The sequence below is a fragment of the Zonotrichia leucophrys genome, chromosome 1 (assembly GCF_028769735.1).
Source record: "Zonotrichia leucophrys gambelii isolate GWCS_2022_RI chromosome 1, RI_Zleu_2.0, whole genome shotgun sequence".
NCBI classification, from domain to species: Eukaryota; Metazoa; Chordata; class Aves; order Passeriformes; family Passerellidae; genus Zonotrichia; species Zonotrichia leucophrys.
In genome coordinates this window covers 71,457,804-71,471,824 of record NC_088169.1, presented here as the reverse complement: position 1 = coordinate 71,471,824, position 14,021 = coordinate 71,457,804, and the positions used below count along the sequence as shown (strand labels likewise).

The following is a 14,021-nucleotide window of genomic DNA, read 5'->3' as shown; positions in this document are numbered from 1 at the left end:
CACTATTTTCTAAAGCTTTAGAAACTATGAATTAGTTATAACACAGTATACTCTGCTATTGTGATGACAGAGCAGCTTGCTCTGTGAAGTGGCATAGCTGAGTATTGTTACCTTTACAAAGACTTTTTTAAGCAAGGACAAAAGCCATAGTTCTTGAAAATGTATTGCATAGACATATGCAATACTTATTGCATAGTGATGTTTATGGAAATTTGTGTCAACAAACTTAGGGCACAGTCTTGCAATCATTATGAAACTTTTAGCTTTACTCCCTGGGTGTTACCACAGCTGAACCAGGATAAGGAGGGAAGTTTTTGGGATGGTGTTAGAAATTACTTCTTGTTGAATCAGTGAGGGACAAAAGCCCTTTTATGACTGATTTACATATAATTTCTTGCTTTACTGGGATTTGGACAAATAAATACATAGGTGTGTATGGAAGAGCATGTATGTTCCCTGCCTAGGGGAAGGCTTGGCTGCTCTCCCAGCCCTGGACTACCCACGGACCCAGGACTGAGTTTTGTGCTCTCTCATATTTCAACCTACTGAAAACCAATATATGCACCAATCCAACCTCATCACCCAGCAGCTTTAAGAGCTTGTTCGAACCATTTGGAACAGATCTGTGACCTGTATGCATGGGATTCACAATGTTCTGTTACAGTTTTGATTAATGAAGTGGGTTATTCTCTGTGGACTAAGGAGACAACCTTCAGATGTGCTGACTCTTCTGTTTACATGCGTGCCATTGTCATATAACTGGTGAATATGCAGGTTGATTCTGAGGGTTCATGGCTCCCCTCTCCTCCCTTAGCAAAAGGGTGATGGCAGTACTTGCCCCCATGAACATGATTTGCTTTTCAGCAGTGCAAACTCCTCTGTTTATATGGGCCATGTCTTGTGGAAGTGTTTTGGGACTGAGAGCAACGGAGTGTGTACAGAGACTGAATAGAGCAGAAAGTGTCATAAACAGACCGAATTGACTCAAATTCTGCACAGGGACATTTTATTATCTAACTGGATAGTCCTAAAGATTAAATAAGACTGCACATACAGAATACAGAGTACAAAAATACAAAAAATACTTCCTGCTTTCGTTTTCTGTTGAAAAGATGAAACACCTTTCATAGCCTGTGTGAGGTGGATAAATTCTAGAGTTGGATTTGAACAAGAAAAAATACAAAGCCTAAAATAGTGTGTTCTATTTCACAGAACATATCTGGCAAAGAATGTGTTTAAAATTACAAGTTAGAAGTGATGTAAGAAAATAGATTTTCTGCTGTATCAAGCAATCTCATATGTTCTGACATAGGTTTTATGGGACATAAACATATGAAAACACCTAAAAAAGAAGTTGCATTTTCAAGAAAATAGGTGTTGCCCACCCTCAACTGTCAGCAATGTAAAGTTGGCTTCTAGAAGCAAAAGTCAGAAAGGAAATTGCTGACAACACCACAGTCGTTAACAGCAACACAGACTTGGTGCCATCAGATCATGCTGGGTGTTTCCAGTTTATGCAGGAGAGATCTGTCTTTTCTTATTATCAGCCTCTTATGTTGGGGGGTAGAATGTGTAGTTCAGTGGTGACACAGATTTCCTCCCACTTCCTCTGATTGTTTTTTCTTTCTCTTGGGTTTTTGTTATTTGAGGGTAGCAGTGGTCTGAGCTGTTATTCTCATGGACTTTTATATTCACATGCTAGACAATTCTTGAAGTTGGAAGTTGTGTGTATGAAACAATGTTACTTTTGTGCCCCTACAGTGGCTCAATTTAGATCACCATGGTAATACCAAGATTTCACATCTCTGAATTGCTAAAAGAAAAATGTGTAGCAGAGGTTGACTATGCCTTACAGACATTGTAGTGTATATCCAGTACTGTGGAGTTAATATGTATTTTAAATTCACATACACAGTGCAATTGTTCTACTATTTTAAACATAAAAGCCTGTCAGCAGCTGGAGTTTGTGAAAATACACAGTGCAAGAGAAATGGTCTTGGAAATGAATAAATCAAATTTCAAAGATTTTAATTTATAAGCATATTTCTCAGGATTTCCAAACAATGGATAAATACTTGAATAGTCATTTTCTCCCCCAGGGATTTTTGGTACATTTATTAAAAAAGTAACAAAACCAGCAAAATAAAACTAACAAAAAGAAAAAAATTCTAGTCAGCACTTGGAGCACATTTGAAAAATGTGGTTTGACATGATGAACTTTGGGTGTAGGCTGTGCACGCAAAAGGCTGTCTTTTTACAGATGTTGGGAGACTCTGTCCCCACTGTTTACCACAGTCTCCAACAGTAATTTAATAAAGTTTCTTACCTCCTGCTTGAAAGACCAGGAGAAGGGAGGCAATCTGCTGCTTTGTAAAGACTCAAAGATATTTTTGGGGAAACTTGCTTTCCATTTATGTTGATGCTCAGTAGTACATTAAACATATGTATTTAATCTATGTATACAGATCTTGTACATGTAGTGTCTGAATTGTCTATATAATATATAAGGATATATAAAACATCCTTCTGCTTGTTTGGGGCAAGGTAAGCATATTGCCTTCTTACTTTTAAATTAATATAAACTTTTTTTTTTCTTTTTCAAAATGGAGGAATTTCAAAGTGAGGCACATTGCTTTATGCTGCCTTGCCTTTTCCGTGGATCAAGGGCACACACACAGATAGCCACGGCAGTGCAGCTGACAAGCAGTAACTTGTTAAATTACATAACTTGAGGGTATGTCTGAGCCCTTAATTCTTGTCAAATTAAGGTTGATACAACTGAGTTGGGCCATTCAACATAAAGGTAATGGGAAAACAGCTTTTGTAATAGGCAAATATTCCTTTCCCCTGTCAACCAGGAATACCCATATTCCAGGAATTAACAGCATTTTAAGCTTTGCATCTTACTTCCAATCCTGGTAGTAACAGATGGCAGTCTGTACAATGTTACCATTTTACTGCTTTTTAAGTGAAAGATCAGCTTTGTTATTTTGAGTAAACTCTCTTTAGGTTAGCATTGACTGGACACGTTGAGAAAGAAACCCAAGCATAATATTCCACATTTAATCCTCCTCAGCTTTACTAGTTTATAGGAAACTATATGTTTCCTGTATCCATGGAAGAAACATACAGCATTGCAAGTTCTGTTTTCACATGGTTGATCTAGGACAAAAAGCTTTCTTTTAGGCTTGCTGATTCCAGTAGCAACTGTAATTAATTACTGTTCTGAAAAAATAAATAAATAAAAGTGGAGAAAACATGAAATCAGTGACAAAGGAAGTATTTTTATATTTTTCCCTGTCTCTTGTTGTTTGGTATAATAGGCCGAAAATTCAGCTATTCTGTTTATTGGCAGAGATTTTAGTGATACAGCTGGGATTCGTATGTTCCATATTAGCTGAGTTACTGCTGTTTAACTGCCTTGGATTAACAGAAACTTTACTTGTTTTTAAGGACCACACCTTTGCATATACTGCCATTATAATGTAATATTGATTAATTAAGGGAAGAATGCGTATTTAGGCTTACTGCTCAAAATTATGCAGCAGACAGTTTGATATTTTGGGCAGTTCTCCTTCAACATTAGCACATTTTCAGAATATTCTAGAACTAAGACTTAAAAAAGGAAATCAACTTCTTAAATAAATACAGATAATATGCACATGCTTTCCACAATCAGAAAACGTGTGCACCTCCTCCCTCCTTTCTGAATGTATCCCATCCAGTTCACAAAGTGTTTAATTGAATATTTAAATTGAATCATGTAATCATCTAATAGATGTAAGTAAGTACAAGTTTAAATTTAAAATGCAACTCCTTGCTTTACTGAAGTGGGACCATTAAGTCTGTGAAAAGAAAGAGTTTATGAAAATGCATACATGTCTGAGTAACACTGAAAGCAGAGTTCAGCAATGCCCAACGGGCCACTTCTACAATAGCAATCCACTTTTGAAATGTTGGTCTCTGCAGGGAAGATCACTATCATTATAATTAGAGCTAGACTACAATGGACTGCTCAGAGTAGCTATTCCAAAAAGTTCTTTGAAGGTGAAGATGAGTGGTAGACATTCTCAGGAATAGAAAATTGCTTTCTCAAGTGAAAAAAAAATCAACAAAATTATATTAAATAGCTAGATGGCTAAAAAAAAAATCAGTTTTCCTATCCCTATTTAAAATGAAATCACTGCATTTCCAGTTTGAATATTGCTGGTGGACGTTAAAGAAATACATAATTTATATTTGCCTAGAATATGTAATATGTAACCATACTTGAAAATAGATGTATTTTGTAAGCAAATGAACAGAGACAAAAACATAGAAGCTTCATCTCCTGTGCTCTTTTTCTTTTTTGCCCTTCAAAATTCATAATTCTTTTTTCTGCAAATTATGAAGGCCTAGTTGCTAAGAAATGTTTAGTGTTCTTATGTACATTAATACAAATAGATGTATTGATATGAAAAATATTTGAAGATGTTCAGATCACTTTTTTTATTGTCTTGTTTTTAAATACTTTTCCAGTCTGTCTTTAACCTTCTAAAGACTAGTCAGGCAGTTAACTAAAACTGAAAATCTGATACCAAAGCACAGTCTGATCTTCACACCAAAACCAGCACACCCAGCTATATAGACAGGATTTTACATATATTTACTGCTTCTCACAAAAATCCTGGAACTTCATGCAGAATTTTTTTTCAGTCTGCTTAAACTATAAACTGTAAACTACAGCTGCAAGAATCCTAGAAACTGAGTGAAAAGTTTTTTCTGTGGAAGATTGAGGTGCTCCTGCCAAGAGCATTCAAGTAATGACAAATTATTATGACACTTATTGCATTTTCTTTAAAAGTAATATTGGAGATTTGGAAAAGAGGCCATAGCACTTAGCTCTGACTGAGAAAGGAGCATGGCTCTGTCCTGTCTGCATGCTCCCTCCAAGGATTTATACAAACTGAGGAGGTTCCCCTGAGCCTTCTTGAGCTTGAGCCATCCCAGCTCTCTCAAACTGATGATAAGAGAGAGACTCTTCCATTCCTCAGTCATTTTTGTGGCTCTCTGTTGTACTTGCCCCAGTTGCTTCACTGTGTGCAATTAGGCAAGTTGAAAGCGTGTAAAAATTATCTGCTATGAATTTACTCTTCACATTTTGATGTGACAGTGGAACATAATAGTACAAATGAAAATATTTAAGCAGATGAAAATGCAGTGATACTTGTTTATCTTCATGCTGAAATCAGTAAATAAGCAATTAAACTAACTTTCTTCTGTATAATGGCCATGATCTGATCTCTCCACTTTTTTATATTACCCTATTTACTAGCAACTACATGATACTATAAGCTGCAGAAACTGTTTTTATTTAATTCATTTGTTGGATTATTTCTTTAATTTTCTGGATTCTTTATTTCATAGAATAGTGTTTTCCTTTGGCATTAAGTGCTTTAAAGTCATAGAATTAAGTCAATTTTTCAAAATGCCTAGGTTTTGTCAATCCCTATATAACAAAGCAATAAAGTATCACAAACACTTTGGTACCCATGTTTGATGTGTGTAGAGGAAATACCATAACTATTCCAGAAAATTATTCCTTAGTAATACAGTTCCACTGATTGCACTAGCTAAGCTAGGAAGTTCTTTCCTGCCATCATGAAATTGCAGTAATGATATTGAACAATTGTATTTATGTACAATTTGATTAGAGGTTTTAATATACTCTGGCAGACGTTTATCTCACAATTTAAACTTATGACTGCATGGACCATTTCTTAGGATATTATAGTCTCTAGGTTTTTACCAAATATCTTCTGGGGTAAATAGGCATGGTAATCTATTTTTGAAAGTTAGTAAAATATGGTTTGGGGTTTCTTAAAATTTTGCTGTCATAGAAGTTCTTTATGTTTTATTCCTTTTTTCTTATTGAATTTAGGAAGACTTCACAGTAGATTGAAATAGTTGGGCTGTCAAAATTCATAGATTGTTTAAAAAATAATTTAATATTAAAGTACAAAAGACAGTTTCAACAGTTGTAGTTAAAGTTTTGATCCTTTAAAATATTTTTCACCTTACACCTAAAGGTGAAAACATTTGTAGCTGGAAACATTGCTTAAGTCTTCACTAATTTGAGTATAAAGTTAATCTGTTGAATGTTGACTAGAGGTATTATCTAGTATTAAAAAAATCACTGAAGAAAAAGAGTTTGCGGAGTTAAAATCTTGGGTTTGATCTTGGAAATTACCATGGTGTCATGACATATGTAACAAAGTAGGATGATAATTTTGACGACATTTGAACTTCTGTGGGTGTCTCAGTGCCCAGAAAGTTTCATTATTAAGGGAAGTTCATGTATTTGTGCCTCCCTCTAGTGGATCACTGTCTCAGCTCTGCCCTAGGAAATGTTCTCCATATGAAATTCATGTGGCATTAAACATTCAAATGTCCTTGTTTTCATAGTGAAGATCTGATTCCCATTCTCATGGACATTCTGAATGTGTTGGTGTGCATCTCCACTCATTATGGCACATTTTGTAATATATCTTTTCTAAGACTCCTTTTCATACTGAAGGTGCTGATGATCATATCTATCTACATGTGCAACTAATGTTGCACATAGAAATACATTTTCTTTTTTTGAAAAACATTCTCTTTTTTTCTATGCCAGAAATTTCTTCTGTTTCCCAGACTTTCATTTACATGACTATGTTCTGGAAATGTCTGCAGTTTGGTTTAATAATTATTTAATTATATTTCAGGTACTACCAAGGTAAATCTTGTGAAGATTCCTTCAACTGCTTCCAGCCCTCGAGACACTGCTCTGGCAGCTGTTATCTGCAGTGCACTTGCAACAGTGCTCTTGGCTCTTCTCATCCTTTGTGTTATCTATTGCAAGAGGCAGTTCATGGAGAAGAAACCAAGCTGTGAGTTTCCAGTTTTTACTCTTTCATGGTAATACTTATGGAGTGGTATTAGTTTGGCAGATCCCTCTGTAGGTAACGAAATGAAATGTCTACATCATTTAAGCAAGTTTAGATTGAGATGGTCAATACAGCAGAGCCCAGGACTCCATCCAAGTTTGCCAACTCAAAAGTTCCAGCTGCTACTGAGAAAATGCTGTGTAAATGCCCAGAAATACTCCAATTACATCAGCCCCATGCCATACTCTGCTAGAGGCTGCACAGATACATTTGGACTATTCATGATCCAAGATGGGGCATTACAGTTGCAATGTCAATGTGGAAATACCAGTTTGGAAGATCTGTGCATCAAATGCTATTGTGAAACACAGATTAGGTCATCAAGATAATGAATGTGGCCAGTGTAGATGAGAGATTTGTCCTTAACAGTTTTGGTTTTATGGGCATATTCAAGATGAATTAAATGCCTGAGACAGATCTGTAAATTTCTTTTAAATCCCTAACAGCTCATCAATGTAATTTGTTTATAATAAATATTTTTCTGCCTCTTAATTTAAATTAAGTCAGAAAAAAGTGAAAAGCACTCTAGTTCCCATTTATAGTTTTATAAAACTTTTATTAAAATATGTTTATAGCATCTAATGAACCCTGGATGCCAAACAAGAATACTATCTTGGATACGTTGATGTTGCTGCTGCTCTCAGCACAAGCAGAAATGTACAGAGGTTTTCACAGGCATTGTAAGAATTATTCCTAACCTAGAATTTGCTTTACACATGAGTTTTGAGAAATTCTGACATAGTGAACTCAGACATCATTTAGTGAAGTGCAGTAACTTGTTTGCCTTGGCCTGCAATTATAGAGATTAAAGGTAGTCTGCTGTTAATATAAAGCTCTTTAAGATAATATATACAAAATCCCAGTGGCTGAAAGCTGACTCTGGAAAATTTCAGATGGGAATCACTGAGAATCATTAAACACTGCAGAAATGTAACAGTGAATAAGATATACTCTCAAGTCATCCAAATGAGAGCAGATGTCTTCCTAGAAGAGGCTGTAGTTGAACCAGCTGTTCTAGGCTTTGTTGCAAAATCTGTGGTTTACATTATTGGAAGCCACATGGTCACTGTGGGTCTTTCAGCTGGAAAATGTATGGACATACTTTATAGCATGACATTACACATTTTGTAAAGATAGAGGGCTCTGAGCAGGAAAAAGAGTAGCACTTACTGACATGGACTTTTATTCACTTTGTTCAAAGGGTCTCTGAGATCACAAGACATTCACTACAATGGCTCTGAATTATCATGTTTTGATAGACCACGGCTAAGTGAGTATGACCACAGAACATGCTGCCAGTGCCAAAGAAGTGCATCACAGACATGTGGTATGTTATGTCTGCTGAAAGGTGACTTTATTTTATCTAACACTTGAGTTGTGGCAATTCAACTGCAGAGCTAACACTGTCAAACTGACCTTTGTCCTAGGCTAATTTCTTAATAAACAGAAAGAATTTTTAAGTAGCTATTTGGGGTTTTTTTTTTTTTTTGTTTCTTCCTGTATTCATTTCCGTGACTTCACGTGAAAGAAATTAAAATGTCTATCTCATTTATTCCTGATAAAAATAGCACTGCATATGGCTTTGAGACTTAAATTAGTGTGAAGGATTTACCAGAGAGTATCTAAGAATGTGGTATGAATGCTAAAGGACATTAACAACCTGGACAGTTCAAATCCTTGCCATTTTGTAAAGTCCTATCAGAACAGATGCAGTTATGACATTAGGAAATAATAATAAGAAGAAATAATAAGAATAATTAAGAAATACATAATTTAACACAAAAGCACAGGATTAAATATCATCCTGATAGCTTTACTCAGAAAGCTTCCACTTATGTATATTCAACTGAGAAGAAGAAAATTAATTTAAAAAATAGGTACTCATGACTGGCTTCTATGTTACTACAAGAGGAAGGACTTGGCTTTTATAAATATTTCAATTAAAGGAATAAAGATTTTTTTAAAATGTTTTTGCAGAAAGAAATCTCTTGCTGAATTTCCTCAATTAATGTATTATAATGTAACTGGCAAACTTATACTCAAGTTTGAAAAAGATCGAAGACTAAGTTTATACAGATTTTTAACACTATTAAAATTAATTTTCATTCCTCAGGACCAGTTCACTTGATTCCCTCACTGTGCTGTGATGAAACCTGTAGCATGGAGCACAGCAGTCACAGTTGTGCTTTCCACTCACAGACCACACTCAATGAAAGGTAACTTAGTTTTGCAAATATGTATTAAACATGGAGTATTTTTATGCAGTCAAATTAATATTTATACAGAGACAACAGCTGCTTGAAGTGGAATGAGGAATTTTGATGAGCTGTACCCATCATCATCCCATGTTGTGCAAGAATAGGTTTATGGTGAAAAAATTAAGTATTACTTAGTAAATGCTGACTTGATCCTTGGTTTCTCTGAAGAAGTGGCTTCTCTCACGAGCAGATAATGTTCCTTCTAGTCTGTGGAACTAGAGGGGACTAGAAGTCCCCTCTTCTGCTAATGGTTAGCAAGTTGCTGCCTAAACTCATAAATCTGAGGGGATTAAGGTACAGTTCACAAGTGGCATGAAGATTATTTTTAAGGAACTCATTAGGACTGCAAGATTTGAAGTATCTATTATTTCTGAATTTCTAGCAGATTTTAGCTTTTATTTTCTCCCAATCAGCTGAGTATAAGTATAGTAGTAGTTATTTTTACAGCAGAGCCACGAGCTAAATACATAAAATTTATGGTGTCCTTCAGAGTTTCCTGGTTACAGATTTTAATACAGGATGTATTTATTTCTTTTAGCTAGAATGATTTTCCATATAAGGTTTAAATTGGTCTTCAGCTGTTTTGTCCTTATGGCCACATGTTACTAAAAATGTAGAGGCGGCTTCTTCATAAGTATTGTTTGTGCAAGGTGACTTAGCGACATAAGTGCAAATATCTAAATTCTCTATAACAACTTGTTTAAATACCAACAAGCTTGAGTCATCCTTGTATACCACCAAAGCTGACAAATTGAGAGTTGTGTACTTTTTGAGGAATCTTTTGGTTAAGGCTTTAAAAATAACTGTAATATCCATGCTATGTGGACATCAAAGATCCTGTGGTTCCTTCCAGTAGAAATGGAGATTGTGCCAATTTCCTTTGCCAGAATAATGTATTTCCTTCAATTGTGGTGCAATGTCCTGACTTTTGGCCTCATCTCTGAAAATGCTTTGTCTGTGTATCAAAGCTATTAAAGTGTCATGTTTTGGAAATGAGTAAAGCTATTTAAAAACCGTTCTAGGTGTGTTAATATGGGACGAGTTTTGTCATACTGCATATCAGACTTAACATAGCCCTTGCATTTTTAAAAATCTGCAGACAGTTTTAGGAAATAAAACATTGTTGTAACTTCCTGGCTTTGTTAATACTTTTTTTGGTGTATATATAGTGAAAAACACTACTGGATTTTCAACGGTGTTTGGCACATGTCACTATTATCATGCACTTTAAATACACTTGAGGTAGATAATACTGAGTTTCCACTTATACTTTCTTCCATTTTCCATAAAAAGAAAATAATGCTTGCTCTTCTTTAACATTATGTCCTTTACATGTAAAAGAGAATAGAAGAAAAACTTTTCACATTTTGAAGGCTAGACATATCAAACTGAAAAATCTAAAGTGTATACGTTTTCAGGTTTAAAGCAAATACAGTTTCAAGAAGCCTTGTTGCCTATTCCATTCTCTCAGTCTGAAGCAACTTTACTTCTTTTACTTCCATTAGATATTTGTCTGTCTACAATTAGGGGAATTAAAAAACCAAACCAACCAAACCCCCTCAGTGTTGAAGATTCTAAGTGTTGAAGATTCCAAACCATCTTTGTTGCTGCATTTTAAGCCTGTTACATCTTGTCTTAGTACTCCCCTATCTATGCACTGAGAAAAAAAAGTTCTTCTTTGTGACAGTGTTTATGCCTGAACACTACTATATTATTTTTTGTCATATTTCTGACCCTAAACAGCTCCAACTGTAGTTCATGTTTTGTGGAATCCTGGATTCACCGGCCAGAGTATTGGTCACCAGAGCTTTTGTCATTTCCTGCCAAAGAACAGACTGTATTCCTTCTCCATAGAATTACTTTGTACAGGATGTCTTTAGAGTATTAGTATAACCCTGTTAAACCTTCTTGAAATACCTATTACAAATGATCAGTAATTAAAATACTGATAATATTTTCTGGAATGGTTTGTAAGTCATGTGCCTTTTATCCTTCTGCAGAGCTGCTGATTCTGTTGGAGAAATGATTCCTGCTTTCCTTGGTTCTCTTTCACACTCTGCCTGTGGAGACATTCCAGATGCTTGGCCTCTTATGCAAAACTCAGCTTGTTGTGACAGCATTTCTATCTGTGAATCATATTCAGAACTGGCTGGAAGATCTGCAAAATCCTGCAGCCCTGAGACTGAAAATGCAGCCGCTGTTGAATTGGAAAATAACCAGGAACCAAGTGAAGTACTTCTTTCAGCTAAGTCTCTTGATGGAAATGTCGCAAAGTCCTTTGAAATCTCCGAACATAGAACATGCACAGAAGTTTCATCACTTCAGAACTCGGTGACTGCTGAAAGCCAGCCAAAGACAAAGTGTAATGGAACAACAAATGACTCTACGGACTGATAAAGAGGTAAAAAACATAACTACAAAGGAATGAGAATAAGTGCTCCAGGCATGTAGAGCTAGATAAATATAAAATTGTAGAAGTTCTAGGGTTATATTTCTCCATAGGTTACACCTAGCTATTGCTGAAATAAATTAAACCTCTACAAGAGATCCAGCAGTTTCACATTTTTAAATCATTAACTAAATTTGAAAGGTGTAATTACGCAAACTGTGGTGTTGAAATATTATTCAGAATACAGGGGTAAGTCTGTACATCAGTCAGCTTTTATCAAGGATTTTTTTCATTAAATTTTAAGAGAAAAATTCAGTTTAATAGCCTTGTGACCAAACCATTGTGTGAGGCTAGCCTTTGTTTATGAGTGAGAACTGAGGAATTGGCTTTGCTTATTGCAAACAAAGCATAAAAGACATACAAGTGTTCATTTAAAAATATTTACAAAGCCTTTCTGTGGAGTTACTGCAGTAGTGCTAGAAACACAAGGGAATCTCAAATGCCTTATAATGCCATTTATATTCCCATGTCATCAGATAAAATGTAAGTTAGTCCATAAATTGCAACTTCATGTATAAAAGCTCAGAGAAAATACAGGTCTGAGGTCAAAATGCAAAGAGGTGATAAACAATTGTCTCAACTATGTAACAATGGAACTGTTGCAAAAAGTCACATTGCTGCTGCTTCATCCTTATATCTTTTTTAATATTACCTGTGTTCCGTACTTTTAAAATGGAATTTTCTACTTTTGGAAGTAATCTGGGGCCTCAAGTAACTAATCTGTGACATTAATATTGGGCATACACAAAAATAAAACATAATCCCAAATTATAGCCTGTCTTCTGATGGCAAATGGTGTTGTTACTCCAGGCCTATGCAGGTTGTGGCTGAAAAGGAGAAAGTCTCCTGTGCATGAACTCAGAGGCAGGAACACAAGAAGTTGCCACTAATATTAATAATGCACCAAATTTAATTAAGAAAATTATGCTATCTGTAATTACCAGCATTTTGGGCCATCTACAGAAGTAAAACTGCATTCCTTTGATCCTCTTCCATTTGGTTTGCACTAACACTTTTATGTTATTCCTAAATTTGAAGTAGGAAGTAATTAGTATTTAGCAAGAACCACACATATTCTGAAAGCATATAAGTGCAGTAGTTTCTTTGTAACTCCTTAATTGTTTAGGTGACATTGTCAAGAGGACAAAAGGGAAGGGAACTGCTAAATCTAGAATGGCTTTGCGATTGACTTCAGTGGAACTTGTAACCTGAAAATCTGCTGTGTCACTGACAACATCAGCCTTATCCAGGTGGCACATCTTTCTCTCAATGTATTATTTACAGTGTAAAGTTTCGTCTGTAACAATGCTGGGCACTGCCTGCCCTTGTGTCAGATAGCAGCACTGACTGTTTTATTATGGTGTGTGCCCAATATTGTTTGGTGACAGTTGTACTCTGTAGCTGTGTGTAGGAAGGGACAGTGACATGGATACAACCTGAGATCTCAGCACTGCCAGATCCTAGCAGTTTTAAGGGAATACATTTCCATATTAACAAGATTTTTAAAATCAGAAATTTGTGGGTGTTTTCCCACCAAACCATGCATCAACTTCAGAGGTATGCAATTAATATTATTTAAGAATTTTCTTAGATCAAAAGAACCACAGGATTTCAAAATATGATTACAAAAATTAGCTTTTATTTCACTATACTTGTTACGGTGTATGAACTGTAAATTTTCTTACTGATTTCTATGTGTATGGAGACAGCTTTTCTAGCATCTCAAAATCCTGTATGCTTTGATAGTTTTCTGCTGTCCTCTATTACTACTGAGATTTGTGTATCCTTTTGAATAATCAAGGTCTTCAGGAGGGTTAATTTTTTCTTCATTCTTTTTCCTATAATAGACCCTACTGATTAATTTTTTAAATTTCTCCCCATTCAGACTCTACAGTGCATCATTATGTGTGCATTTTTGGCAGAGGAATTTCAGTAGTGTTCACAGGACAAGACCAGGACTAGGCTTACTTGAGATGTACTTTCAGGATGAACACTGGCCAGCTGTACAACTCCAAGACAATTAGTTCATCTCAGTCTATAGCATTTTTCCTTATCTGCTCTTCATCGTTCATGTCTTTTTGAAATATTTTGAGTCAAGGATGGTCTTTGTACTGCCTGAGGATGTATTACAGTCTTTCATAGGTCAATGTTTTATTATTATATTTCAAAAGAGTAACGCTAAATCAGAATATTGCATATCTTATATATGTACACAAAATTCTAAGCTTTTTAATGTGGGTTTTAATACAGGTTTAATCTTCAGGTTTAGGTGAATTTTACAGCAAGCAGTAAGTATACCTCTGCTCTTTTAGTGTTTAGTCAAACACAGAAGTGCATACAGGTTTCTTA

The 14,021-nt window shown here is 35.3% G+C and overlaps 1 protein-coding gene across 4 annotated transcripts in view; it reads left to right on the top strand.

Annotated features, from left to right (window-relative positions):
• The window catches only part of TNFRSF19 (TNF receptor superfamily member 19), a 56,992-nt gene that overhangs the window by 40,646 nt on the left and 2,325 nt on the right, over window positions 1-14,021 (top strand). For all 4 annotated transcript variants that reach the window (XM_064717261.1, XM_064717270.1, XM_064717286.1 and 1 more), the window contains 4 exons: window positions 6,744-6,908; window positions 8,167-8,292; window positions 9,079-9,181; window positions 11,224-11,624. In XM_064717261.1, the coding sequence (XP_064573331.1) occupies window positions 6,744-6,908; window positions 8,167-8,292; window positions 9,079-9,181; window positions 11,224-11,617 (788 nt within the window). In that variant the 3' untranslated portion in view covers window positions 11,618-11,624. The remainder of the gene's footprint in view (window positions 1-6,743; window positions 6,909-8,166; window positions 8,293-9,078; window positions 9,182-11,223; window positions 11,625-14,021) is intronic.